Source organism: Atractosteus spatula, chromosome 5 (genome assembly GCF_055471065.1).
Source record: "Atractosteus spatula isolate fAtrSpa1 chromosome 5, fAtrSpa1.hap1, whole genome shotgun sequence".
NCBI classification, from domain to species: Eukaryota; Metazoa; Chordata; class Actinopteri; order Semionotiformes; family Lepisosteidae; genus Atractosteus; species Atractosteus spatula.
This window is the reverse complement of record NC_142710.1, coordinates 65123603-65142916: the sequence shown is the minus strand read 5'-3', so window position 1 is coordinate 65142916 and position 19314 is coordinate 65123603. Positions and strand designations below refer to the sequence as shown.

The 19314-nt window shown below is 56.0% G+C and overlaps 1 protein-coding gene across 11 annotated transcripts; it reads right to left on the bottom strand.

Moving 5' to 3' along the window:
• Positions 1 to 3160: 3160 nt before the first annotated feature.
• Positions 3161 to 19285, bottom strand: apeh2 (acylaminoacyl-peptide hydrolase 2). 11 transcript variants are annotated; one of them, XM_088917275.1, is made up of 22 exons: positions 17375 to 17625; positions 16651 to 16780; positions 16047 to 16173; positions 14754 to 14847; positions 13563 to 13638; positions 13267 to 13430; positions 12599 to 12736; positions 12303 to 12394; positions 11995 to 12032; positions 11382 to 11503; positions 10663 to 10723; positions 9770 to 9867; positions 9505 to 9556; positions 8811 to 8899; positions 7940 to 8078; positions 7465 to 7548; positions 6763 to 6843; positions 6152 to 6240; positions 5541 to 5734; positions 5181 to 5283; positions 4594 to 4700; positions 3161 to 4374 (listed from the first exon to the last, which is right to left on the bottom strand). In XM_088917275.1, the coding sequence occupies exons 1-22, from the start codon at positions 17486 to 17488 to the stop codon at positions 4266 to 4268; spliced, it is 2301 nt and encodes a 766-aa protein (XP_088773401.1). In that variant the 5' UTR covers positions 17489 to 17625; the 3' UTR covers positions 3161 to 4265. The 11 variants fall into 11 exon arrangements, 10 of the variants coding, with proteins under 10 accessions (XP_088773401.1, XP_088773397.1, XP_088773406.1 ...); XM_088917271.1 differs by having other exon boundaries at positions 7855 to 8074; XM_088917280.1 differs by lacking the exon at positions 5541 to 5734.
• Positions 19286 to 19314: the final 29 nt, after the last annotated feature.

Here is a 19314-nt window from a genome sequence, read left to right as displayed (position 1 = left end):
CCGTCTGGACCGGCTCGCGAAGGCAGAGCCGGGCCCGGCTCCGAGCCAGGACAGCGGTCACAGCGCGGCCGCGTACGGGAGAACCGGCTCATGTGCAACACTCGGACCAAACGTTTAAAAAAAAAAAGAATGACAAATGACTGTCATTAAAAAAATCATGACAATCGGTAACAACAATGACCATATCTGATGATGATGCACGTTATTGATTTCCCCCAGTTTTCTTAAAGTGGAATATGCTTCTTTTTGTCAAGAAACAAAAAGATCAGATTTTTCCTGAGTGGCTCAATCAGTAAAAGGTGCTTACATAGCAAGTTGCACTGTGACCCGGATCCTGCCGGCTCCTCAGCAAGGCCTTGTTCCTGCGACTCGAAAAAAATCAAATTCAACAAAACGAAGCCCGATTCGGAGAAACTCCCCCGCCGGTGGGGGGAAGGAACTTGTTTATCCACAGTCTGCCAGCGCACAAGGTTACATCTGTCACTCCGGCAGCCCCGATCGCGCTGGCGGGCCCGCGGGCCGGTATCTGGAGATCGAAGCGCTGGGAATGAGGACCCGGGACCTCGCTGTTTAAAAATTCCAGGGCAGTAATGTGCCACTTATTTATTGTACTCCCCCCTCCTGCCGCTTAGAAAAACAATCACTGCGTCCGCAGTTAAATCACTGCAGCAGGGGAAAGAAAGAAAGTCATTCTGCAGCAAAACAAAGGTCTCTCGGCGGCGGCGCAGCTCGACGGGCCGAGACGATGCCGCAGGAGCGGGCCTGGAAAAACGCAGCAGCAGGCCAAACCCGCTCCCGGGATCTCCTTCGGAGCCGCTGGAATTCCAGCGTGACCTTCGGGACTGGGTTCGGCCTCGGCCTCAGCACCTGTGTCACTGTGGCCTCTTTCACCTCATCCACAATGAGCCGCAAGACGTCCTGAAACGGGGGCTACGCCTCGTACGCGTGGCCCCTGGTTAACGCCCACGCCCTCGCTCCAGGGCACCAGCCTGTAACTTCCGAGACCCCCCCCCCCCCCCCACCACCACGACCCAGCCGAGGGGAAGAGGTCACGAGGTACACTGCACTGCCCGCCCGATGTGGGGAAAGAAGTTGTAAATCGTTTCCAAGTGTAGAAATGTTGGCGCTCTGGGCTGGCTGGCTGTATCGGGTGTCTACATGGACCTCAGCTCCCAGACTGCAGATCTGCAGCGTGCAGAGTTCTCCAGAGCTCACCTGGGGCTTCGGCGTCTGCTGACGTTTTCCAATCTCACCTCTGCTGTCCAGCTTCTCATTAATCAGAGGCAGTAAGCAGCAAGCAGCTGGCAATCTTTCCCATGCTAATGCATTTACTTCAGTTTTACCGAGACATACATGAGGTTTCTAGAGTGAACATTTACTCCCTAAATCACTGTTCCACTCTTCTCTGCTTGCTGATCGGAGACACGCTAGGGATTTTTATTACTGGAGTAATTTACTCCATAACTCAATTATATAAAAGATTTACTACAGCGTGGCAAATAATTAAAAATAATACTGAAAGTGTGTCGTGTTTCCATATTCACTCGAATTACAGCTCACCAACATTCCGGCTCACTGGAGTGTTTGCTGGAAAAGAAAGCTTCTCATCCAAGAGATAAATTACTGCATGTGTGAATCCCAGCCAGGGCGACTCCACATGCAAGGCCTTTACAAATCGAAAGAAATCCTGTTTTTCTTGATAGAGGGAAGTTTCATGAGGAGGCACGGTTTCAATCTGCTGCTAACCTAGAAAAAAAAAAAACTTCTACAAAAAAAGAACAGTTCAAGGAAAATCAGTTCAAGCTGCCTAGCCCATAAATTTTTTTTTTCCTGAATGATTTAAAAGATTTCAACTCGCTGATACAGTTATTTATGAAAGCCTGGCCCAGGACTCTAAATCATTATTTCCGAGATCCTACAAGTCCCTTGAGGAATGGAACCGGGAGAGAGGGTTGCCAAAGTCCATGCATTAGCTAACTTCTACCTCCCCGAGGTGACAGACGGAGGCTCTGCTGCGCTGCTTACTGGGACAATCCATTACGCCGAGCTGACAGGACAGGAAGACACACACGCATTCAGGACGGGCCGCCCCTCCCTCCCGCCCACACAAACAGAGCCTGGAGCAGAGGACACCCCCTCTGCCCTGCCCCCCTCCAGCGCCGCCCTGGTGGCTCAACACGGGTGCCTCCTTGGGGGCGGGCAAGAGGCTCCGCGGTCAATCAAGACACACGAGTCCATCCGGACACACCTTCTGCTGCGTGTCCGCAGATCGGGCGCCGGACAAGAGCGCCGCAGGTCCCAGCGTGAGGAGAGGACCGCTGGCACACACGCACCACTCTCAGGGGTGCACTGCTATAGTGAAGGAACAAGAAACAGGTTTATTCCATGCTGGAAAAAAAGAAGAGAACACAACGTTTCGCCCTTGGAGCCTTCTTCAGGTGTGAAGAAGCACCTGGCACCTGAAGAAGGCTCCAAGGCCGAAACGTTGTGTTCTCTTTCTTCTCTTTTCAGCAGGGAATAAACCTGTTACTTGCTCCTTTGCAGCCTACGCCTGCTGACGCAGCTCCCCACCTGAGCTTCTACAGTGAGCCGAGGGTGCTACCACACAGCACACAGCACTCATCCCCTTCCCAACCTGCACTTGTCTTCTGGTTTAGTCGTCGGAGGCACGCCGGAGCTGCTGGCAGCTCTCCTGGTTCTCCTGTGGGCTCAGCCCGACCCCCCCTGACAGGGAGGAGTGGAACACGACAGCTTGGACAGGATCCAGCCGGCTCTTTTTTTCCCCTGGCACTCCCCCTTGTGGACCGAAACAGAACTGCGCTCGAACGCCCAACATCCACCGCGTGTTAACGGGGCCTCGCCCTGGAGATTAATCTTGAACCCCCAAGCAAATCCCTCCCAATCCATCAGAAGCTCAAGAAAACAAGCGCTTTTAAACACTCAAACACGGACGATATCGTGTAGCCGCCCCGGGGTGTCTCGAAATTCCTGTGTTGCAAGGCGTGGCGATTTTAAATCATCTATAACGACAGAATGACGTGAAGAACAAAAAACAATGTTGCCAGAATAAATAATTACACTCCGGTTATAATGAGCTCAACAGCTTTCAAATGTTAATGTTTTCAGCTCAGCAGTATCAAGATCTCATAACACAATGCTCCAAACCGACGACCTTTTATTTCCGTTTGCAACCTAAAGAGAATTATGCAAATTGAAAACACGAAAAAGAGACAACGCTCTTCTCGCAGGTTGTATCTGAGGTGATAAATGTTTCTCCCCCACCCGCAGAACCTGTCGCTGCTGTTACAGAGCCCCTCCACCTCTTCAGCTTACTGTTAAGGGCTCCAAATGTCTTATCCTTTTTTTCTTTTAACTTGCCGTTTTAAGCAGATCCTCCGACCTCTCCGGGCTGCAGCCTGGAGCCACACAGGTCAGCACGATGGGTCTGCATCTCGCTCACACTGTTGAGCGCAAAAGGTGCGGAAGCACTCGGCGAAACCACACAAACACCGATTCAAAGCCAAAGGAAAAAAAAATGTTGTTTTTTTTTTAATGTCGTTAACGGTACTTTCTTGTTTATTTAAAGCGTTGCGCCTTACAACACGCTGCAGCGTCTGACACAGGACGGGAAACTCGTGTGAAGAGCGCCATCGCCCCCTGGTGGCAGCTCCCGGTACTGCCGCAAAGGAGGACGAGGAACAAGGCCAGGCTGCGATAGGAACGTCTTTATCGTCATCATTCCATAGGGGATATTAAATCCCGCTCTCCTCACTGCATGGTGCTCTGCGAGTAATCCATTCTGGTGAACCACTGCTCAAATCTCTGTGGTGACTCCCGACTGATGGCGGGGCGACCCACACACTGACTGCCGGGGGTACAGAAGAAACTCTGGGCTAAGGCGACAGGGCTACACTGCAGACACAAACCTGACCTCCATGCTTCTGCAAAGATCTCCAGCACTCCAACCACCAAGACGGTCGGATTAACAGCACTAGGATGTCTGGAGCACCACCGATCCAAAATCAGTACATATCCCTCCGCTGTCTACTCCGGGCCCCCGAGACATCTCTGTTTTCGGGAGAAAAAGGAATCCCAGAGGAATCCGGAGACAGTGCAGTTCAGTTACAGGAAGCGCCAGGGGCTGCAGAGTCCAGGCTGGAAAAGAAGAATTCCCGGAGAGGAGCAGTCCTGCAGGGCTCGGACAGCGCCAGCGTCCCGGAGTGCTGGGATGCGCCGGTCAGCAGGTCAGCGCAGAAGCAGCCCGGTCAGCACACGTCCAGATGCCGGAGGAACCAGAGGACTACGTTGACGAAGCAGCTGGACTGGGTGTCCACTCGAGACAGGGAGTGACCGTCCTCCTCAAACCACAGCAACCTGGGGGGGGGGTCAAAGGTCAGCCTCGGGGTCAAAGGTCATGCACACTGGGGCGAGGGTGGGTGGGGTTCCGGATGTGGCAGCCCGGCCCCCTCTGACTCCCCCACCCCTGGCCTCCCGAAAAGGAACAGAACACAAAACCGACGTCCTCGGGTTTCCGACCCAAGAGACGCCAGGGTCGGACTACTGTGAGGCCATCCCTGCAGTTCCAGCCCTCACCTGACGGGGGAGCCCCTGCTCTTCATTGCCCGGTACAGCTCCAGCCCCTGGTGTGGAGACACCCTCTTGTCTCTCCCTCCCAGCATCAGGAGGACCGGAGCCCGAATCTAGAGACACAGACACGTTAGACGGCAGGACGCTCAGACCGCAACGCCGGCGCGAGGCGGCTGCTGGCGGAACAGAAAATAAGCCGACTGTGCTGAAGCCATTTATCATTGAAAAACAGGTACTGAAAGTGGGAGCAGCTTTTTCTTTCAGAGGTACACTGAAGCACAAGCGCAGAACACTCAACAGATCCTTCGAACCCGCTGATCATCTTTCTGAGCTGATCGTGAACACAATCCTATACCAACCCCACACACGCGCCTTCTCGCACACACCCTCATGCACACGCATTCACGCACACGTCCTCGCACAAGCACACACCGCAGAGCACACGCCCTGCCCCTCACGTACACCTGTGCACACACACACACACACACACACACACAAACATACCCTCGAGCAAACACACTCTTCTCACTCATGTACACACACGTGCACACACACACTCGCCCTGACTCGCGCGCGCACGTGTGTGTGCTGACCTGGGGGGCGTGCACGATGGGGGACTGCTCCAGCATGGCGGCCAGGGCATCGGCGGTGGGCAGCTGGTCGAAGGAGTATGGTAACCCCACCGCGGTGTAGCGCCTGCGAGAGGGCGAGATCGACAGCGACTTTCACGGGGGCTCCCAACGCCACCGCGGCCTCATGCCTTGGCACCCAACCCCCATCCTGGTCAACCGGAGCGCTCCGCGTGTCTGAAGTGACCCCAGGCAGCGAGAGACCATGTCTTGCCTCCTGCATCTCGCGTGGCACAGAGAGCCCCTGCCCGGCCCCGCACGGCCCCGCACGGCCCCGCCCCGCCCTGCCCCTGTCCTGTCCTGTCCTGGCTGGCTGAAGCTCACCAGTCGATGATGTCACTGGTGCCCAGCAGCGTGGCGTAGTTGATGACGGGGTTCCGGGCGGCGCAGGCGCGGTAGAAGTCGGGGTACTGGCCGACCAGGTGGCAGGCGAGGAAGCCGCCGTGGGAACCCCCAAGCACGGCCACTCGGCGGGGGTCAAGGGTCGCGTCACTCTGCAGGAGGGTCACCACAGCTCTCTGGGGCGCAGGGGAGGAGAGAGGGGGGGGTCAACAGCCACCTGCGAGATTCGCAGCTCCGCCTCTCAAGGGTCTCCCCGCACTGGGGGGAGGGGGTGTCATGTACCAGGCCCACCGTCCTGTACCACAAACCAGTCTCCCTTTGCAGACTTTGCAGACGCCCGCACGATGGCGGCGAGAACATGCAAGCTCCACACGGACAGATACCTGAAGCCCTGCGGCCGCGAGGCAGCAGCTCTACCTGTGCCGCCCACTTTATAGTTTTACACGCCCGTATCTGCACAGCTGTACGGTACTCCCCCCTTCGTAACGTTTCCTGTCAGTTCCAAAGCGTGTCCAGCGCTTGGATGTGCCCGGGGCGGACGCTGCCCTCTTCCCGTCTGTCCACCTAGACCTTTCTCGTCTCCTCCCCAGTACCTGCACGTCCTTGACGTCCTGGCTCCCCATGTTCCCGATGAGAGACACGATGCTGTCCTGCCCAAACCCCGTGGAGCCCCGGTAGTTCACTGCAAGAGAGGCGTGAAGAGGCGGCACAGTCAGCGGCGCTCGCCACTGGCACTGCCACCTCCTCCGGGAGCCCGTGCACACCCTCCTGCCGCCCCAGTCGAGCAGACACTCCTGCAGCACAGGCAAACACGCAGGCCGCAGCAGTGCAGAGACGAGGCCGCTGCTCTGAAGCACAGAGCGCCTGCCACATCTCCACACTGGACGCACTCTTACAGAGTCAGAACCACAGCCGCGCAACACTGAGCACCAGGATAACACCATACCTGGGCTGAGCCTGACAGACTAACGACACCGTGAAGTTCCAACGGCTCACAAACGTTTCTCTGTCCCCTAATGAAAAGCGTAAAACTGCTCAGCTCACAGTGAACAATCCCAGTAGGACAGCCGTTAACAACATGAGGCTGGGGTCTTGGTGGTACTGCCTAGCCTTCCATGGTGATGGCCCTGTGACTGGGCTCTCTCCTGGTCTGACTCGCCCACAGGCACGGAGAGAACTGCGCTCCGGACTGGTCTGGACTCACCCATCAGCACAGAGAAGCCCACAGTGACCAGGGCTGCTGAGAACGCATTCCACTCGGCAGAGAACTGGGAGTGGGGTCCGCCTGCAGGACAAGGGAGACGGCTCACTCTCTCACTCACATTCACATCACATCACCGGCGGGTCCTGGGACGAACTGAGACTGAAGGCCACTAACGAAAACCGGTTTGCTACTGTGTGCATGGTTGGAAAAGCACTATAAAAATGCAGAATTAATTTGTTTAAAATACTAATCAGGACAGTGAAAGCAGGAGTACACTCTCATCCCATTCACTTTGCAAAGACCTAGTGATCCACGTGCATGTGGTCTAAAAATCTTCACAGTATTGTCCCAGTTCTCTGGGGAGGGCAGACGCAGCATACATCACACTATTTATACCATGATTCAGCTTTCTGTCTCTGCGGGCCTGTGTGAGTTCTGCACTCGTAAGTGAGCCGCATCAGGTCCGTAAGGAACATAATCAATCAAAACAACTTAGCAATCGCATAAATATTTAAAACAACCAAAACAGCTTCTTCTTCTCCTCCCTGCCTGTGCTGTGAAATGCAGTGCAGTGCTGTGCTGTGCTGTGTTGGGCAGTGCTGTGCTGTGCAGTGCAGTACTGTGTTGTACAGCGATGTGCAGTGCTGTGCAGTGCAGTACTGTCCAGTGTAGAGCTGTGTGCGACAGGGTTCGCAGTCTCACCGTGGGCAAACACCACCAGCGGCACACGGGCTCCTGCTCTGCTGCCACGCGGCTTCAGCACCAGGGCATCAAAATCCAGGCCGGCTGCCGGGACACAGGAGGAGAGGGGGGGGGGGGGTCAGTCCAGGTTTGGCCCGCACCGCGCCAGACAGGCAAGGCTCAGCAGATGCAGAGCCGAGCAGACTCTGCCGATCAGCCACAGCCCACAGGGCAGACAGACGTGAGCCCTGGAGCGGGCGACAGTCTCCAGTCTTCAGTCTGCAAGCTGGCGAGGTCTGCGTCAGTAAGGCAGCAGGGGAGGGACACCGGAACACGATTCCTGCTGGCGACACACGAGCAGGACGAGGCCGCAGCCGGCCAGCCACACCGGAGCACAGGCCTGAAGCTGACCTGCTGAGGTCAGCGCCTGACGCGAGACTGAGGAAGGCGACAGCCAATCACACGCGAGGATGAGGAGGATGAGGCACTGGCTCACAGTATTCCTTGTTCTCCTCTTCGGGAGGGGGAGTGAAGTCCATGATCTGCCACTCGATGTTGGGGACGCACTGCAGGTCATCCAGGGGCACCCAAGACACCCCGTCCTCTCCTCCGGCTGGCGGCAGGAACCCCACTTTCTGGGGAACATGAACAAATGTCACCTGGGGTTCCCTACACAACACAATGCTTACACCAGCACGTTCCTCTGCAAGGCTCTCCTGCACGCAGTGAGACAGTGCTCAGCGGGGATCAGGGGGGTGGTGTACAGTAGCGCGCAAGCCACTAGGTTGTGACAGGCTCTGGGTTCGAGGCCCCACTGCAGGCACCTTGAGAGAGGTACGTCACCCCAGTCGCTCCACCCAATCCACCCGGCTGGAAAAGTGGGGACCAGCACAGCCGGGGTGATCGCTGTGATGAGCCGGGGAGTCACGTGCTCTGTAGTCCACTTGAACACTACAGAGGCCAGGACGGGCTGAGGCTGTGGTCTGGACCTGACCTTTTTTTATACTGGCACCTACAGCACTTACAGACACACTGGGCAGTGCAGATAACAGGACAGGACATTCAATTGTAAAAGAGTAAACGTGCACAGGGCTCAGGAGTGAAATGTGACTGAGGGAACAGTTTCCCAAGCTGAGCTCTTACAGGTTCCTACTGAGGCAGAGCCCCACGCTGGCCTGACTCTGACCCTGGGAGGCTGTTATGTATTCTGGTGAACGGGGCAGCATTTGCTGTATTTGCGGGTGCTGTGGACACCTTTTTCCAATCAGAGGCAAACCTGAGACTTGTGGAAGGACACTGGAGCTAAACTGGACACAGGCAAGACTCGCCGGAGGAAATGATCAATACAATCAATAATACAGAATTACCAGGCATGGCGGGCAGTTGAGCGACGAGCAGCTGACCACCATTAGGTCTCTCTCGATAGCCAGCAACTTCCAGCTCCCAAATTCTGAGCCTGTGTAGACAAGAGGGGAGCCGCTGAGCAGGCACTTCGACTGTCCCCCCCCCCCCCCGAGTCACCGACATGGGGAGCTCAGCCCGACTGCTCATCCAGGCATGGAGCCCAAGGAGCTCCAGGAACCCTCCCAGGGCGACACACGTCAGCACACCCAGGGCACGACAAGCAGGAGGCTGCTGGGATGGAGCAGTGTCTACATTGACCACTTGACCGCTCACTGCTCTTCAAATCCATTCTGCTTAAAAACTGTGGCCCAACCAGCTCCTTACTGGACGACTCGCTAGCTACCACTTAACTTAACTGGATGCTGTAATTACGGGTCCAGCTGTAAGACCTTAAATGAAAGGGGTTGTAATGTCCAATACTGGATGGGGGGACAGTAATTTGACATCAGCAGACAGGTGGTCAACAATCAATGATGGTAGCTGGCCGAGACCCAGTGTCTCAGCCTGAAGGCTCTCCTGTGAACTGAAGCTTTTTCCCCCCCAGTTTTTCTTTGGCGGCAGGAATAATTCTGCCTCATGAAAGGCAGAGCGATCAAGGAGCAGTGCAGGAGCTGCGCAGGGAAGATGTCAGGAAGCGGACGGGACGGCAATACTGACTGTCAGAGAGACGGGTCACCCTCCTCGAGACGGTGTCCAACACGAAGACGTCCTGCGTGGAGAGAGGGACAGAGAACGGCGTCCCGTCAGTCGCTCGCAGGAGGGAGAGAGGGAGAGAAGAAGAGGGAGGGAGAAAGGAAGAGAGAGAGGGAGGAATAGAGCGAGAGAGGGAGAGAGAAACAGAGGGAGGGAGATAGAGAGGGAGAGAGGGAGGAAGAGAGGGAGAAAGGAAGGGAGGAAGGAGGCAACGGGAGCGTCGCGTTACCTTCCTGCTCCTCCTCGCGCTGCTGAACACCAGCCTCCGGCTGTCGGCGGCCCAGCAGCGGCGGGGCAGCAGGGGCTCGTACAGGCCCGCGAACTCCTCTGGGGCAGGACGAGAGAGAGGAGCCGTCGGTCATCGCGGTTAGAAATCAGAGGCATTCGGAACGAGTTTGGTTCGGAGTGAGATCCTAAGGCAGGGGCGGAGGGCCAGGAGTTAGCTCCTGCACTTGTTATGGCGGATCTGCGCGCCATCGATTCCTTTTCAATGCCAATAATAGCCCTACATTTTCACGAATACAAAATTAATATTAAAATGCAATAATATCTAAAAGTAATAAACGAACACGCGCACCTTACCGGCTAGTCTAATGCTTGCCCTTTGAGCAGCACACAAGCCTCTGAGTGAAGAGCTGTCAAGGGGGCTACGTTAGGGACACAGAACTGACTTCGTGCGTGACAGCGCCTGCTCGCAGATGTGTTGGTCCAAAGGCTGAGAGCACTCAGATTTGAAGAAAAAAACGCGTTTCACACATTCCCAGAACTCTGGGTTCCACAGGTAACATACAAACAGCACAGACGGCACAGGCTTTATGTTGAACGAATCCATACTCATTTCCCTAAGAGGCCGGAAGAGAACGAACGTCCAACTTTGCTCTCTTGGCAAACCAGCCTTTTAGTCCGGAATGCCCGACTCTGCACCGGAGCACGAAAGATCTCAGCCGCTGCCCGGATGGCGAGCTCCCCAACACCGGCACGCTTGCCGTAGGCTTCCGGCCCCTGTCCCACAGGATCCTGCGATGACCGGAGAGGCCCGTCCCCGACCCGAACCCCAGACCTGCCGGACACGCCGGACGGACCCACGCCACAGCGGTCAGACCGCCCGCAGGAGACGCCTACCTTTCCCGGGCCTCTTCACCAGGTCCAGCAGCAGGGTGGTCTTCCTGGTCTCCCTGTCGAACTGCAGAGACAGGCAGGGTCAGCGCCGGAGCCAGGACCCGGCCGCACCGGGAACAGCGGACTGGGATCGACCAGGACCGCGAGGGAGGGAGACGTCATCCCGGCCGGCAACAAGGCCGTCTGGTGTTCCTCATGTCCTCACCGGCCAGAACATTAGGACACCCCCTCCGGGCAATGCAAAGAGACCAGGGGTCTCCAGCCCTGATCCTGGGCAGCCCCCAGTCCAGTTATTCTTATAGGTCACCCTCAATCAGGGGCCTCCAGCCCTGGTCCTGGGGTCTCCAGAGCTCTAGTACGTGTGACCCAGGAGAGAAGAGTCACAGCCAAACACACTGTCCTGTGTGGTCACTCTGTGTTGCCCATAAGACGGGCAAGCTGAGACCAGTCCCGGTTCAGCTCTCCCCTTCTGACCTGGTCTGTCTGCCCCGCTGCGAGAACCCGGCACAGGGATTTCGTTAGCGCATGGCAAGCTGTGTGGTTGGGCTGCTCTGCGTCTCCAGCTAGGGCGGGCCGGGCCCCCTCTCCTGTCGGCAGAGCGATCCTGCAGGACGCAAAGTGCTGCACCGACTGAAGGAAGAGCTCTGGTCAAAACAAACGCCGAGAGCTCAGAAACGACAGGTGAACGAGCCAGCGGTCAGGCCAGAGCTCGGCATCCTCACCTGCTGCAGGCGGAGGCACTGGGCGTGCGGCCCGAACACCTGGCCCTGCAGGTAGGCGATGTAGCGGCCGTCTGGGCTGAGGCGCGGCGAAGAGACGGCCGTGGTGTCGGGGGACAGGAGCTCTGGAGGGGAGGGAGGGAGGGGAGCCAGGAGGGAAAAGCAGGGAAAATCAGGAAGAGGGGATAGGAAAGATGCAGGAGAGAGGGGAGGAAAACGAGGAGGGAGACCACGGGTTTATGGAAACAGATGACAGAGGGAGAGGAGCAGAGGAGCAGAGGAGCCAGGGAGGAGGATGAAGGGAAGGGAGGAAGAAAGACAATTAGAAAAAAGACAAAAACAAAAAAAATGGAAACAGGATTGGAAGGAAAAAAAGACAAACAGCATGATTCTCTACAGCTACAGTTGCAAGGAAAAGTTTGTGAACCCTTTGGAATTACCTGGATTTCTGCATTAATTACTCATAAACATGTCTGATCTTCAACTAAGTCACGATAATAGACCAACACAATCTGCTTAAACTAATAACACACAAACAATCGTACTTCTTCTTGTCAGTACTGAACACATCGTTTAACCCTTCGCAGTTGGACACGAACAGGAGAAAGAAACTCACCACAGTTCCCGTCGAGGTCCAGGGAGAACAGAGCCGACCTGCAACGAGACGTGTGCAGAGCTCTTTACCGAATCTTACAGATCCGCACGCGGAGGACGGACACTGTGATACTAATTTGCACAAAAAAACACGTCTCAGGAATGCCTAAAGTCTTATTGAATCATTCAGATCCGATCAACCAGATCAATCGCTCACCTGGCATTAACCCGAAACGGACCTAGCGAAGTCTCAGCAGACGCCAGTAAGACACCGTGCGCCCTGCTCTGCTGATCTCACTCAGGCTGGTGCCCTGCCCGGCGGTCTCTCACCTTCTGTTGGTGCAGAACCGCAGCCCGAGGCGGAACGGCTCGTGCCACCAGCCCACGAAGACGACGGCGCCGTCCCCTGGAGCCCAGAAGGCCTGGGAGCGAGAGCGAGACGAGACACGCTGGAGCAAAGGATCGTGGGAGCGCGGAACGAGCAGCCCTGCCGCGCTGTCTCGCCAGGGCCTCGCTTCGAACACGTCTGTATAATTCTGGTTAATGTTTTATATTGGTTATGGATATAGGTGCGGGGGCTGCCCAGTCACGGTCTCGGCCCCGTACCGGCCCCAGGCCCGACCCACCTGCCCGGGGGACACCTGCCGCGGCGCGCCCCGCAGCACGGACACGCTGCCCTTGTCGACGTCGGCCACGCACAGGACCGGGGTGCTCTTCCCGGCCAGCCCCTCGCCCCAGTCCTCCCAGTACACGCACTGGTCCTCCTGCAGCACAGAGCGGTGAGACAGGAACACGTCCGTGTCAAAACATTACTTTACAGGTCCCTGCGAAACCACCAATTTCTAAAGATTAGGGACATCTGCAGGGTGATCAATTAAACAGACGGCTTATTAAGTCATCGAGAGATTGTTCAGGACTAAAATCAAAGTCCTCTTCAGCCCTCAACGGCTAGAGTTCTCATAATTGAACAATTAACTTGCTTTCTTCATCAAAAGCTCCCAAGCGTTGCTGATCTTTATTAAAAAGGAATAGTGCAGAGCGGACGTTTAACCCTTTAACTCTCCGATATCATGGAACAGCCACGCTATTAACACGAGTCTGCGTGTGCTGATGCACTGAAGTAACATTTACAAAGATTAGCTCACAAAATAATCACTTACTGTTCATATCACCAATATTATTCAGTTAAGAGCTTCAAGCAAGCGCCACTCTTCTAAGTCTCACGCAAAGCGTCCCACAGTCGCGTGTGCTGTCGTACTCGGGCTTTGAAGGGGAAATAAAAACACTTGTTTACCTTCCGGGTTGGCTCCTCCTCCTCGGCTGCAGGCCCCGCCCCTTCTCTATCATTGGCTGGCCCGGATTCCGAAAGACAGGATGACTCCGCCCTGCGATGCCTCTTCTCTGCCACATACAGCACACGGCTCTCCGAGCCCGACCAGGCCAGGCAGCCGAACTGAGCTGAAAACACAGCGGGGGCCTGTGACAGAGGTCACTTTCTACCAAGCGCTGTGCGAGCTACGCTGCAGGACTGGCGGCCTGTCGAATTAACAAGGGGGGGCTCAAGACAAAAGAAACAACACACAGGCTTACCATCCTCGTAGACCCTGCCATGCTTGTCGAGGGACGTCAAGTCCATGCTCTTCACTAGCCCGTTCTTGTTCCAGATCTGTCAAAAGACCATTGTGGATTACAAACCCAGTCAGAATGGCAGCGTCTCTCCTTCCTGTCTGTATCCCGCTCCCACAGGGCAGGTGTGCCTGCAGGTTTCCCAACCAGTGACGAGCCGATTCGGGTCTTTCAGGACTGAAAACCCGCAGAGACACTGCGCCTGCAGCCCCAGCAGTGGGAACCCCGGGGATATCCGGTTTCAGCCTCAGGTGCCACAGCGCTGCGTGGGCTCAGCATCGCCGAGGGCGGCGGCACTCCGGTGGGCTCGCTCTCGGATCTCTAAGGAACAGCCGTACCGACAACCCGCTCAGCCCAGCCCAGAACCCACTGCCTTCACATCCACCCACTACCAGCAAGCCGGTCATTCCTGGTGAGGGTTGTGACGGCCCAGATCCTGGCCCGCAAACAGAGGACATGTGGTGGGATGGCACCCTGGACAGGAGGCCAGCTCGCTGCAGGTTACAGCAGTAGCAGCACCCCCAGGGGCAGACTGATCAAGCCCAGTGGGCGGGGCTCCAGACTTGTAACCGGAAGGCTGTGGGTTCGAGTCCCAGGTGAGGCAATGCTGGCACAAGCTTGAGCAAGACACCTCACCTGTGCTGTTCCCAGTAAAACAGCCAGCCGGGTAAACGGAGGCATGTTATAAGTCGAACTGGGTGTATAAATCGGTAATAAGAGGATCAGCAATAGTGCTTGTTCTGGTTGATCCCAATGGACAGTATGATTACCAACACATCTGGCAGATGTACAAGTAAAGGTTTATTCCATGCTGAAAAGAGACACAACGTTTTGACTTTTGAGCCTTTAGAAGGCTCTTCCCTTTTCAGCAGGAATAAACTTTTTACTTGTTCCTTTGCAGCCTACGCATGCTGATGCAGCTCCCTGCTTGAACTAAATCCGGCAGATGTTTTTTTTTTTATCCAAAGTGACATACACTTGCATGCATTTATACTGCTGGGGATTTAACAACAACACTGATATTGCACATACACGCAGTAAGGTCCCAGACTGGATTTGAACTCGGGACACTGGGGGCTTTGAGGCAGCACAGCTCAAGCACCAGGACCCGCCTGGACTAAACTGCAGCCTCCGACCCGCTCAGCTCATCCTCACCTCCAGGGCCTGGCGCCGTGCCCCAGCCCCGTGACAGGCGACATCCCGGACAACGGCCTTCAGGGATCCGGAGGGAGACTGGCTGCTGAGCACCCTGCAGAAGAGGCAGGCCACAGAAACCGTCAAAGCCAGGCCCCGCTGAAAACACAGCACCCCCTGCAGGGTCAGGAAGACGGCAGAGGTACCGCAGGACTGGTGACCAGCCTGCCGCTGGGGGAATCTCCCCGAATTCCTCCCGGAAGAAATCGAGACTCCGGGTCGCAGCTCCGGAGGGGAAACGGTTTGTGTCCGGACCTGCGATGATGAACTACCTTTGCTTCCACGAACTACCTGTTCAGGTGTGCATCCTAGTCGTGGACGACCTTCACAGGGCCAACCTAAGAGGAATGAACTTTTCACTCGCACACGATTTCTGGGAAATCAAGCAGGAGCAGCAGGAGATCGCGGGCTGGGCTTTTCTCAAGCGAAGAAAGTTCCAGTGAAGGTGTCTGGGGGAGGAGGAGGAGGAGGAGGAGAGCTGGACTGTTTGGAGTGCGTGTTCTTACGGCGCTGGCCAGGCCTTATTCAGAAAGAGCAGTCGGCCTGGCTGCAGGAGAGCTAAACACGGATGATCCGAGGGTGTCCCTGGCGATTTACTCCGGTTAACTTTGCGGAACACAAAGTCAGAGAGGCGGAAGAAACGCAGAGTGAAGAAGGGGCACCGTCGCCCGCGCCAGGCGAGGGAATCCTCGTTCTGATCAGTCGTGGAAGTTTGTTTTAGAGAGCCTGCTGGCCCATTCTGTCCGAAGTTCTCATCTCCGGCACTGAGGAATGCCCAGGCCGAAAACATTCTCTCCCTATTCTGGGAGAACGGGGACACAGATCCCCAGGCGCTTTTGGACATCCGTGACGTAAGGAGGTGGTACTGTTTATATTGAGAGTTTCGTTGCGCCCGTGCATGTGACAAACTAACCCGAACTGAAGCGGACTGACTCTTGAGCCCTGTTCTTCTGAGGGGCCTCTGTTTCTGGCTCGTTGAGGGAAGGTGCGGCGCTTTCAGCTCACGGGGCTGGAATACGGCGTTGCTGAAAGGCGCCGCCTTGTGTGCCGTGTCGCAGTGTAGCGACGTGCCGTACAGAGTGTGTGGTCTGGGTAGTGATGTTACTCACGTGCCTGCGATGTCACCTGCCGGTCGGGTGCCTCTTTACTTAACTGCTCTCTCTCTCTCTCTCTCTCTCCCAGGACGTGACAGACAGGCCCTGCACACCCACCCGGGGAACCCCAGACGCGTGCCGGAGCGGCGCGTGCACGTACTCGCCCTGTAGGTGGCAGCACTGCCCCGGCGGCAGGGCGTGGAGCGCCGTCCTGCTGGCGCAGAGCAGGGTGAACTGCCTGCCGAACCGCACCCGCTCCCCCCGGTCCTCCTGCGCCTGGGTCCACTCTGAAACACAGCGCAGCACGGTCACGCCCCCCCCCCCCTACAACCGCCAAGGGTTACCGAAGACAGACAGCATCATGGGAAGACAGCAGTCCTGACAGGGGGCGAGCTAAGCAGAACTGCGGAGACCACTGACACCGACACTGACAGGAAGGCCTGCGTTGGGGACAGGCTCAGCGTGGACACCGGAGGCTGACGACTAAAGCAAAACTGCTGTTTTCCTCTCCCCTTCAGAGACAGAAACGGGCCGTGTCTTTTTTTTTTTAAATTATTTTTAAATGCAAAACTTGCTTCAGATATAATAACCCTCTGTCGGCGGGGCACGCTCACGTCTTCTCGTGTTTACATGGGTAAAGACTATTGAAACCGAGGAATCTGTCATTTGGACCAAGAAGATCACGCCCACACGGGCTCGGCTCGGCTCGGTACCTCAATAAAGCACGTCACCTCACGAAAACGGATTGTACCGTGCGCAGTCACCTGTGAGGAGGCTGAAGTATCTCCCCCCCGCCGGCGCCGGCTCCTCGGGCCCGGCCGTGGCGGCCACAGGTGAGGGGTACCGGCTGTACCTGCCGAACAGCGCACGGACCGCCTGGGGCTCCGCCATCACCTGCAGCACAGAAACAGGAGCGAGTCGCACCCCCGCCCCCCGGGAGGAGGAGGAGGAGGAGGTGGGGGGAGAGAGAGGAGACAGACCGCAAAGCCAGCTGGCAGTTTATGTAGCTCGCACGGGTGGTTGCAAAAACCAGGCTGCAAGACAAATAATAAATTGCACAAAGCATTGCACACGCAGAGTAACGTGCAAGAAAAGGGGGAGAAGCCACTCTGAAGGAGAGCGCACAGCCGTCCCTCCATGCCTGCGGGCGGCGTTTCAACAATAAATGCATATCGTTCGTGAACGAATGAATGAAGCCCGCCGAGGACTAACTACGAATAAAGATCGGGCGCTAAACTGTATGAACGAGCGGCTTTAAAACAACCCCCCCCCGTCGGCGGAACACACTTGGGGGGGGAAACGCGGCGCACTTTTCTAGCGTTTACATCGGGAAAGGCTGCTGCAGCTGACGAATCTGTGATTTGCAAAACCCGGAGCCCCCTCGACGGCCCTGGCCAGTCCCCTGTCGGGACCCCTAGGCGCGTCGAGCCTCACAAAGGATGCCATTTCTAATTTTAAACTGAAACAGAAAACGGCGAACAACATTACCGGCGACTCCATTCCGGACCTGACCACAAAGCCCCCCCAGCGACACTCCACTGGACTCCGGACTGTGCTACTTTCGTACAAGCGCGGGGGGGGGGGGGGGGCGATCAAGAACATACCATTTTACTTCTTTTCGTTTTGTTTGCACGACTTGCATGATCTTTACGACGGCAGGACGCAAGGAGCTGAGCTGTGTGCGCGTCGTCATCGTGTTTTTTTTTTTACAAGAAACGCTTACGGTGACAAAATGGCGATCCTCTGAGCGGGGAATGTAAATTAAACCTCTATGCGTTCTGGAAAATATAAAGAAAAAACTGTCGTTTTAAAACGCACATAAAAGCATACTGCACTTGTACTACCAGGTAGTTCGAGGAGTAATCGACAGCAAATGGCTGTGCTAAAGCAATTTCAGCGTTTTAAATTGTGGGTCTAGAAATTTACACGATACTGTAGTTCTTTCCTGCAGTGGGATCCCCTGCCCAAAGCCTGCCTCACCATCAGTGGGAGTGTCTAAGTGTTATAGGAAAGAGACCTGAGCCCCACAAACAAGGACAGACTGATGAATCCAGGAGAGACGGGGCTCAGCCCAGGCGACCTCGGCCTAGCATTTGGATAGGGTGTCTCCGGGCTGAAAACTCTCTTCCCCGTCATGTCCTCTGCCCGAATTCCTTTTGAGCAGCTTTTGGGCCAGGATCTGCTCCAGAGCTCACCTGGGCTAACCCATTATACATTACATCAGCCGGAGCACGTTGGCAAATCCCAGTAATGAGGCCATACAGCTTGAACCCACACATAGAGCTTGATGAACACACCACCTGCAGTTCAAACTGTTCCATTTCCTCCATATAATAATAATTCCTTATACTCATATGGAATTTCTGGACGCCCCACTCACAGCGCTGTACAGGTCATGGGGGATCCCCTCCACCCCCACCAGTGTGTACCCCCACCTGGATGATGCTCCAGTCCGCTCCCCACACACCAGCTCTCAGTGGGGAGGAGAGCAGAGTGATGAAGCCAGTTCAGAGAGGGGGGTTATTAGGAGGCCATGACTGGTAAAGGCCAGGGGGGAAATTTGGCCAGGACACTGGGGTAACACCCCTACTCTTTTCAAGAGATGCTCTGGGATTTCGAATGACCACAGAGAGTCAGGACCTCGGTTTTACGTGCCTTTTTACAGTGTAGTGTCCCCGTCTCTATACTGGTGCATGAGGACCCACACAGACTGCAGGGTGAGCACCCCCTACTGGCCCCACTAACACCACTTCCAGCAGCAACCCTAGTTTTTCCAGGTCTCCCATCCAGGTACTGGCCAGGCTTGAGTTGCAGGGTGATGTGGCTGCTGGCCCTCGCGAGTCAGTTCGGGGGGGTCCCAGCTCTGGTCCCGTTATTGACATTATTGGTCTTCGCTACAACTGTCCCCTGGTGTTAGGTCAGTGAAGCTCGAGTGGAAGGAAAGCATGCAGGTGTGGGATACCAGCGCCAGGATTGGAAACTCCTGCGCTGGACTCTCGCCCTTCAAACATGAATGATTTCTCACGGAGCTCAAGTTGCCTGTGCACACGCGACGACCCTCCTGTGCTTTACAGGACCGGTTCACAAAGCAGAACACGGACACGCTCCTCTCCACCAGGCCATCTCCTCAGGCGATCGGCCTCTTCCCCGTCCTGCAGCGGGACACTCCCCCCCGCCCAGCGCCTCCCAGCCCGTCGCTCCTGCACTGCGGCCGAGAACAGTCCACGTGGGAATTTCTCCCTTTGGACAGTTCATGGCTTTTTTTTTTTGCCTGCACAGTCCAGACTCCTCCCAGCAACCAGGAGGGGGGCGATGCCGGACCTGCACGCGACACCCCAGCAGCGAAGAGGAATCGTACCGCCCGAAAACGAACCGCAGAACCGCGGCCGCACAACGGTTTTCTTTTTTTGTTTTAAGGCAAAAACCAC